Source organism: Trichechus manatus, unplaced genomic scaffold, assembly GCF_000243295.1.
Source record: "Trichechus manatus latirostris isolate Lorelei unplaced genomic scaffold, TriManLat1.0 scaffold00026, whole genome shotgun sequence".
In the NCBI taxonomy this organism is placed as follows: domain Eukaryota; kingdom Metazoa; phylum Chordata; class Mammalia; order Sirenia; family Trichechidae; genus Trichechus; species Trichechus manatus.
Window position 1 is genome coordinate 10,408,359 of NW_004443962.1, and position 9,318 is coordinate 10,417,676.

Consider the following 9,318-nt stretch of genomic DNA (forward strand, 5'->3'; position numbering starts at 1 on the left):
TTTCCAGGGAATAAAACTCAGTTTCCTCATCTGAAAAGTGAGGGGTTTAAACGAGATGATTTCTGGGGCCCCTTACAGCTTATAGGCCGAACAAATGAAGCTGCTGAGTGAGCTGCTGCTGTCTTTTCATAGCTCCTAGTGAAGCTACCAGGGTGATGACCTGTAGCATCTCACTGCAGTGCATCTTACCTCCCCTTCTCCTCCCTTTTTGTCCTTTCCTTCACTGCCCTGGGCTTGAATCTCCCAAATTGTTTGCATCTTAATCTTTGCCTCAGGCTCTGCCTTTTAGAGGCCTCAGATCCAATCAACAAAAAAATGAAGTCATGCTCTACTCCCATATGGAAATCAAAACAAAAACACTACTAAAGCATAAGTGTAAGGAAGTCCAACAAAGGTCTGATTTTTCTCCTAGTGATTACTTTGATGCTATTTTTGTGTGGGGTGGTGGGGTGGGGAGGAGAGACATCAAATATCTCAACATTTTAATCCTCTTTCTCTTCGGAGAGGAGGGTGGCCCTGATTTTGGTGCTCAGTGAGACATCTGGGTGATCCAGCTCTGATGCTAGGGAGGTGGGACAGAAACTCTAGGAGCAAGGAGGGGCAACTATATAGTTCAGTCCAGTACTGTATATGCTTTCTCTCTCTGTAGAGGTGAAATCTGAAGCCTATTTTATCTTGTGTTAAGAAGCAACAATACTGAGAAATGTAGTTTTCACAGCTGACAGTGGTAGCTCTGAAGTCTACAGCAGTTAAGTTCTGCTGTGATACTACTCAGCAAACAGCTACACCGTGTGTACAAATTCAGCCAAAGATGTCCGCACACGTGGTATACTTTACCTGTTGTTGAAAACACCCAGAATCTCAACCCAAGGGGGAAAAGGAGTGAGGAAAGAACACAGACAGTCTGTTACTAATATGGATTTCACTTTATTTAAAGCTGATGCAGATAATACCGCCTTCCAAAGAGCAAAAGCAGTGATCCAAATGCTCACAACCACTCATGCCATGAACACCTGCATATACACACACATTGCAATCAGAGATTCAAAACTTAGCAGGACTCAAATGTTCGCACTTTTGGAGTAAATTTAGCTAAAAGATCTGTGGGTGCTAAATAACCTATTAATCATAAGTTGAAAGACTTCAATGAATCACCAAAAACTAAATGTATAATCTGATTAAAAAAAAAAAAAGGCAAGAAAAATAATGACATATCATTCACTTTAAGCTTCCTCAACTCTCTGGACAAAGGAAAAGATTCTAAGTTTTCAGTTTTTCAAATAGGGCTTCCTTGGAGGAAATCAGCTTTGAGCACTGTGCAGGAATCCATTTCTGAGAGGAGCCCAGAATAATGGGAAGCCTGTAAGCTGCTCCTCAGAGAAGTACCCCTGTGGGAGGCAGTATAGCTGTGGGGTGCAGAAGACCTGGAGCCAGACTACCTGGTTCACATCCCAGCACTTCCATTGATTACCTCTGTGACTTCTGCGAGTTACTTACCCTCTCTGCGCCTACCTTCTCATTTATCACATGGGAATACCTTTGCGTAAATCACACAGATGGAAAGCTGTTATAAAGGGGACAGAACAAGTGTTCACTAAAGATTAGCTATTCATAGCTCATCTTGAAGATGAAAACATACGTGTGGGTATGCGTACCTTTAGGAAAGGAACAAGATATCTTAGTTCACCAGTTTTGGAGGGAGACAGACATGGAAAACCAGATAATCTGCTAGGATAACTCTCTTCTGGAATGGAGAACCATCTAAAAGTAAAATCTGACTTCACATATTTTTTACAGTAAGCTCAACTCACTGCCTTTTCTCTGTCCACAAATAGTATCAGGAAGGAAGAATTTAATGGAAAAAATGTAACTTGGTGGGGCTTAGTAAAGGGGTGAAAAACTACAATGGGGGGCTACAGTTACTGTGCAGATGAAGGCTATGGGAACGAAAGTAAGTTATTTATCTGTTAAAACTAGAGGCGGGGTATACACAAACATGCAATAATATACAGAAGGAAAAATGCTGAGAAATGAGTAGCATCACTATGGCAGGGCACGTGCACCCCGAATGGCAAGTACCTGGGATTGGCAGGGAGCAAGAATCTGCTAGGGTCTCGGTCAAAGCTGAGACACCAAGTGATCCTGAGTAAGAAACTCAGTTTTCCAAATCAGTGGTGGGGACTCCAGAAATGGCTTTCTCACTCCTGCCTGACTCTGCTGAAGGTTTGGGAAGCATATATCCCTCTGCAGGGCTGCTAGCAAACTGAGTCTGCAAGAAAAATTTATTAATCATCAACTGTATACCAGGCTCTGTGTCATTAAAAATAGTAGCCTTGTTCCATTTATGACAAAGCTTGTCCAGTCTCGGCTCCTGGCCACTTCTCTTGCCATGGGGAGGGAGGGGATGTGGGTCTCTAACTGTCCACAACCCAAGCCTTGTTTTCAATCCTTTCACAGTAGGATTTCACTTTCACAGGAAGAGATTCAAGAGAAAGGAAAACATAAAGGACCGCCCCACAGACGGCAATGAAAAGAGGACCATCAACTGACACCTAGAGGTCTAACCGAGGAGTACAGACGATGACTTCACACCCACAGCAACCTTCCTCCCACTTCAGGGCCGACATAAGAATGAGGCACGGCATCTCTGCAGCAAAATTACACAGATCTTTGGGGCTTTTGTTTTCCATAGGAAGTAAACTCGTTGCCATCGAGTGGATTCCGACTTACAGCAACCCTATAGGACAGAGTAGAACTGCCCCACAAAGTTTCCAAGAAGGGGCTGGTACACCGACCTTCTGGTTAGCAGCCGAGCTCTTAACCACTGTGCCGCCAGGGATCCCCCATAAGAAGTAACACTCCATAAATGACAGACTAGCAGTTTCTTACTCTTACACAAACCACTTCTTGAGATCAAATTTTTAAAACAGTGTTTGTAACTTAATGTTTTACATCGGTATTTACTCTGCCTCCTCAAATATCTTTTGAAAGGTGGGTCAAGACTTCCTTCCAGCAATCTTCCTATTCTATTCCTTTAGCTTTCAGCTCCTCTTTGACACGTCGCAGGTAATGAGGATCAGGGTAGCCATACCTGCAAAAGGAAAATCCCTTTAGCTTCATCACAAATGGTTCTTCAGAATCTGTACAGTAGAGCCTTGTTACTTGGGGATTTAACATTCAGGGTTGCAACCATTCACAAGCAATCCTGAAAGCTGATGACTTACAACGACTAAAAATGTGTACCTCTGAGTCAGAGAGCTAGTGAGTGAGCCTAGTTTTCTGCCCAGGATCTATCTTTCAACAAGGCTTTTATTTTGCTTTCAGTACACCGTACGCAGTGACTCTTCTAAAGTTATCTGCCACACATACTGTATTTTATGGGCGACTTTCTCTTCTGTTATACATCAGGTCGCCGTGAGTCAGAGCCAACTCGACAACAACTAACAATAATCAGATTCTATAGTAGGATTTTCAAATTTGTGGAACTGCAAAGGTCTCAGGCTGTATTCCTATTTGAATACCAAGGGTCTGAAGTATTTCTATCTGAAGTTCATACAGAACAACTGGATTGCCTGTAATACAGATTCCCCACCTTAGTCCTCTGAAAGCTAAGGCTTTTTTCTAGAGTACTATTAGCCAAGTGAGTTTAGATTCTCAGTGTACTGATGGGTGGTGAAGGTAGAAGAACCAGTGATCTTTAAAAAAGCAAAGTAAATAACATTCCTGGGATCTAAGCCCATTGCTATCGAGTCAAATCGAACTCACAACAACCCTACAGGACAGAGTAGAACTGCCCCACAGGGTTTGCAAGGCTGTAAATCTTTACAGAAGCAAGCAGACTGACACATCTTTCTCCCACAGAGCAGCAGGTGGGTTCAAACCACCAACCTCTCAGGTAGCAGCCGAGCACTTAACCACTGCTCCACCAGGGCTCCTATCTGTAGGATCTACCCTTCGAATAAGCATGAAACCCCAAATTAAATTAATTTAGATACTATTCATCTAGGGTTCTGAAGCCCCCTGTCCTTTAATGCAAAATGTAATGACTGTATGATAGTTTGTACTTGGGAGGGTAGCAATGAGGGGAACTTATCTTATGGCCTTTGAGGTGATCATTCTATATTAGAATCTCTCAAAATACTTCACTGTACCCAATCCCACTGCTGTAAATAAAGTCTCCTTATATCACATCCTCAAATTGCCGTATTTCACAATCTCTAAATTATGTTTAGCAACCGTTATATTTCGGGATCTCTCACATTTTTGGTCCCCCCGATGTGGACGTTTTGTGGTGGATATCATTCCATGTAATGACATCTGAGGCTCCAAATGTTCGAGACTCCCCCACTGTGAAGATCAGCTTTTGCTCAAAGGCCCTACAAAGCAGTCTCAAAACCTCGTTTCCTTCCACATTATCAGGCAAGTATGCAATTCGCTGAGTTCCAGGATATCTCCTTCCTGGGTTTGGGTGATCTTTCTGTATGAAGATAAGAAAACGTCACATGAAAACACTCCCCTCTCTAAATTTTAAAGTCTGGATACATGTGTCATTTGCAGATAGAGAAAATCATAAAAAAATATAAAAAAATTGAAGGTTTGCTCCTATCCCCAATAACTCATATATCTCTGTTTCCCCAGATTCATGTGGGGTACACTATCCACCCTCTGGACTTCCCTTCCTAATTCATACTCATCCAGCCTTTCTCTTCCTTAAGCAATAGGCACAAAAGATACCTGACTTACAAGCAGCCATTATGACCGTTATCACTATTTCAAGCCCTTGTCACGTGGCCTTGGAAATAATTCCCTGGGAAACACTGTCTAAATAGGCAACAGGACAGTCTCTTTTGCCCTGGTAATCCTAGCATAGTGGATAGAAACCCATGGAATTCAGAAATACTTACTGTTTGTAAGCCTCCCCTCATATTGTAAGTAATCACAATGGTGCCACAGGATTCATAACCTGGAAGTCTTAATGGTGAACAAGTGACATCCATGGTTCCATCTGGCTGGTTCCCTTTCAGAACACCGTAGTGGGTCTGGCACACAGGACAGACTGGCTTATATGACATGGCTTTTTTGATACAAGGGGTGCAGAATTCATGCTTGCAATTTGGTAGCACGTGTTTGTTAGTAATGGTGTCCATACAGATGGCACATGTGTCCTCTTCCTTCTTGTCCACTTCTGAGGCCCCAGAACTGGTAGAGCCCTTGACTGGAGGTGAGGCTGTTTCTGAATCATTACTATCAATGTCCATGAGTGTCCCATGGTCCTCATTCCATCTCTGTCCAGCTGACAGAGGCATTCCCTCCCTCCCTAAGACATACTGCTTTGCCTTTGCAAGGTGACTTGGCAAACCAGTCAGATGCACTGACTCTTGAGTCAACACCATGTGTGTATCTGGATGCTTTTCTCTAAAGTCATCATGGAACTTAGCCCCATGTAAGTGCTGTCTGTCCTTGCCCGAAAGTTTCAGCGAAAGAACTTCTCTCATCAGCTGACATGAGACATATTGATAGGCATCGATGAAATGTACACACGCATGTGCAGACAGATCAACCTCCTTGTCCTTGGGTTCAAACAGGATGCAGGTTTTCTGAGCATCATTAGTTTTCCCAGAAGCCCTGACGTTAGTGTTGTACTTTGTCTCTATCGCTGGTATCTCCTGCTGTAATGCAGCTTCCAGCAGCTTATAGTGAGCAGTGTCAACCTCAATTCCAGTCCTCAGGCCATTGGGAGCCGATATTTCCACACGTGTCTTCACAGGACTTTCAGAGATTTGGGGGGCAAGAAAACGTTTGGCGGCTGAAACATCGTCTTGGGGCCCAAGGACAGTCAATTCCCCTCCTCTCTCCTTTATAAGGAGCTTTTTAAACTGCTTGTTTAATGCCCGTTTGAGTTCACTGGCCTGCTTACAGTCTGCTAAAAGGACACTCTCCTGCTTCAGAGAGTCTGTGCTCTTCTGAAATTCACGGACAAAAGCCTCACGAGCCGCTTCTAGGTCGCCAAAATGACTTGAGGTAAAGTCTAAATAGACCATATTCAAAGAACTCGCCTGAATTTTGATGTTTACACCAAATCTTTTCTCTATGAATTCCATTTTATCAGGACAAGTATATTTGAAGTATTCAAAGAAAGGCAAGGGAACTTCAAAACAGTGGCTGTTTTCTTCTTTCCTGCTCTGCTGCTCAGGAGAAGAGCAGCTGTTCTGGTCCTGCTGACTGAGGGGCTCCTTCTCTGGTGTTAAAGGGGAAGATTCATACATCTGCTCGCTTTCCAGCAGTTGCTCACTCAAGAACTGATGTATTTTTTCAATATCTCTGAAGTCACCACACACCGTCTCCATTCCATTGAGACCCTCCATTGTTTTGACATTGGGGTAGAGAGTGGTTATCTGTTTCCTCAGCTCTTTGGAGAACAGGTTACAGTTCAGCTCAGCTGTTGCAGCAAGAAAGATCTGTAATTTAAAAAGGAACAAAGGAAATCTCTCAGATATCCAGGCCTACATTCCTCTCTTCAGGAAAACACATAGAGGCCAGAGAAATAACCACGATATCTTCCCTTAAAGGGAGGGACGTCTGGCAAATCTTTGCAGAGGATGTAACATGCTACAGTCCAGAGGGCCTCAGCCTTGTCTGCTCAGTAGAATCACCTGAGGAGTTGAAAAATAACGCCAAGGCCCACGTCTCATCCCCAGAGATTCTGATGGATCTGGTTTGCAGTGGGGACTAGGCATGAACATTTTTCATAGGCTCCCTGGATAAGAAGTCTGGATTCCAGAGCTGCCACCATCTGTGTGACCGTAGTGAGTGGGGTAGAGGGAAGATGCTTGTGTTCTCTGGGTAAGTTGCTGTGGTTCTTCAAAAAAGTCTGTCAGCCTGAAATAGAGCCATAAATCTGAGGAGGATGTTTTTTCCTACTACTGCATTTTCTCTTCTTCTCACATCTCCTCTCTTTTTTTTTTTAAACTAAACACCTGTCTACATGCAGTGTTCCTGGGCCCTATAAACCCTGGCATTCGGAAGCTCCAATATAAGACAGACATATCAGATTAGGACAAAAAGGACTGAGGCAAACTGAATGTAATATAAAAGAAAATCTGTAATTTTTCTTCCACCCCAAGGCCTTTGCACATGCAATTTCCTCTGAATGCAACATCCTTCCCTCAGACCTTCCTTCAACATGTTTCCTGAATCCTGCCACTACTCACAGCTCCACTTGGACAAGCCAGGTCCAAGCCATTATCATCTTTCATGGGCCCTCTGCAGATGCTCCTAAGTGGTCTCCATGCTTCCACTCTAGCCCCTTCCTACCTTCTGTTCTCCACACAGCAACCAGAATGATCCTTTTAAAATGTACATCAGGTCACCCCCCTCCCCGGCTCAAAACCATCTGATGAATCCACTCACATTTAAATTAAAATCCAAAATCCTTACCATGGCCTTCATCCCCTTAAGATTCAGCTCCTGGGTACCCCTCCCAGCTCCTCTCCTATGGCTCTCTCCCGTGCTCACAGCCCTCCACCCACTCTGGCCTCCCTCAAGCTCCCGCAGCTCCGGATGTAGCTCCTGTCTCAGGGCCTTTGCACTTGTGCTTCCTTCTGCCCGGAACATTCTTCCTCCAGAAATCCACTTAGCTACCCTGCTCACTCACTCATATCTCTACAGATGCCACCTCCTTAGAGAGGTTTTTCCTGACATCCTACTTTAAATCGCAGCCTGCCACCTACCCTGCTCTACTTTTCTTCCTAGCGCCTACCACTTGCAGACATTTCACTGTGTATCTATTTTTTCCTACCATTGTCTGTTTTCTCAGTAGACTGTAATCTGCCTGAGGGCAGGGTCAGCTATGGTCATGGCTGTATCCCCAGCTCCTGTGACAGTGCCTGGCACACAAGAGGCATTTGATATCTATTTGTTGAATGAATCTTTGCATGGCTGGCTCCTTCTCATCATTCAAGTCTCAGGACAAATGTCACCTCATCAGAAAAGTTGTCTCTGACTTCTGGTCAGAAGTAGCATCACCTCCACCCTCCTCTTCCTTGCTCTCACCCTGTCTGTCTCTAAGGCTAAACTCGTTTTATTTTCTTCTTAGCACATATCACTCTCTGAAATGGTTTTACTTTGTTTACTTGCTTACTGTCTTTCTGTGTAGGACACTGCAACCTCCAATATAAGCTACATGAGAGCAGGGACCTTGCCTGCTGTGCTCACCTCCCAGGCTCCATGCCTAAACAGTGCCTGCCTCATAGTGGCCCTCAGCAAATGGCTGTTGGAGGAATAATGATGAGGTGTGGTCTGGAGAGGAAGCTGCAGGAACATGCCCAGCTCCTTTCAGCACTCACCTTTGACACACAGGAATCCGTGGTGTTAGGAGTTTGTCCTTCATCGGGATGCTTCCCACCAGACAGCGCGCCTGCTCCTGACGATGTCACCAGGGAATTTCTCTGACTCATGTTCTTCTCTATTGGATTTTCAGTGGGTTCCAAGAAAATGCTCACAGGATTGTCTTCAACCAAAATTTGGTGCTTTCCTTTTTTCAACACACTCTCCTTAGCTTTAGTACAGACATTAAACACAGAGAGAGAGAGAGAGAGAGAGAGATTGAGAAGTGGGAGAGATTTCAAGTGCTCCTCTTATTCATGCATCAGTGCCCTGCCTCCTGCATCCTGGTATGGAGGGCTGCTGAGAGGGAACTTGGGAGATCTTGAGAACTCATAAGTGGGCAGGTTAACGTTTTACTGTAGAAACGAAAGCTTAATGACAATGGAATATTATCAACTCATGAAAAGTCATATTTCAGAAACTTGATTTCCAGTCTCACATCTCAATGACATGAAAAAATACACATTTATAAAGTAAAGTGAAAAAAAAAAAGCAGGAATCAAACGTGTAGAGTCAGAATTTTGTACATATACATGTGTTTGCAGACATTCACAGAAAAGTGCTGAAAGGAAGTACACCCACATGTTCCAATTGCTTCTCTCCAGGTAGTAGGATAAAAGGTGGTTTGGGTTTTCTTATTGCTTCTATCTTTTCTATAGTGAGCATACATTACTGTTGTAATCCTCAAAAATACATCAATGAAATCATTATTTAAGATTATTAACTATGCATTGTTATTAATAAAAATTTATTAATGAAAATTTTTCTTTCTTTTTGTCATGCTAAGTCTTTGTAATCCAGTGTGCATTCCACTTTTTTTTTTTTTTTTTTTACCACATGTTGTTTTATGACATTGGTTAACAACCCCACAACATATCAACCCTCTAACTTCTCAACCTTTTTTTTTTTTGGTGAAAATACACATAGCCAAAT

General features: G+C 43.4%; 1 protein-coding gene across 2 annotated transcripts in view; it reads right to left on the reverse strand.

Moving 5' to 3' along the window:
- Window positions 1–764: 764 nt before the first annotated feature.
- The window catches only part of DTX3L (deltex E3 ubiquitin ligase 3L), a 52,649-nt gene continuing 44,095 nt past the window's right edge, over window positions 765–9,318 (reverse strand). For both annotated transcript variants that reach the window (XM_023728807.1, XM_004373627.2), the window contains exons 2-5: window positions 8,346–8,557; window positions 4,905–6,458; window positions 4,260–4,477; window positions 765–3,091 (exon numbers count right to left, since the gene is read on the reverse strand). In XM_023728807.1, coding sequence (XP_023584575.1) covers window positions 3,022–3,091; window positions 4,260–4,477; window positions 4,905–6,458; window positions 8,346–8,456 — 1,953 coding nt within the window. In that variant the 5' untranslated portion in view covers window positions 8,457–8,557 and the 3' untranslated portion in view covers window positions 765–3,021. The remainder of the gene's footprint in view (window positions 3,092–4,259; window positions 4,478–4,904; window positions 6,459–8,345; window positions 8,558–9,318) is intronic.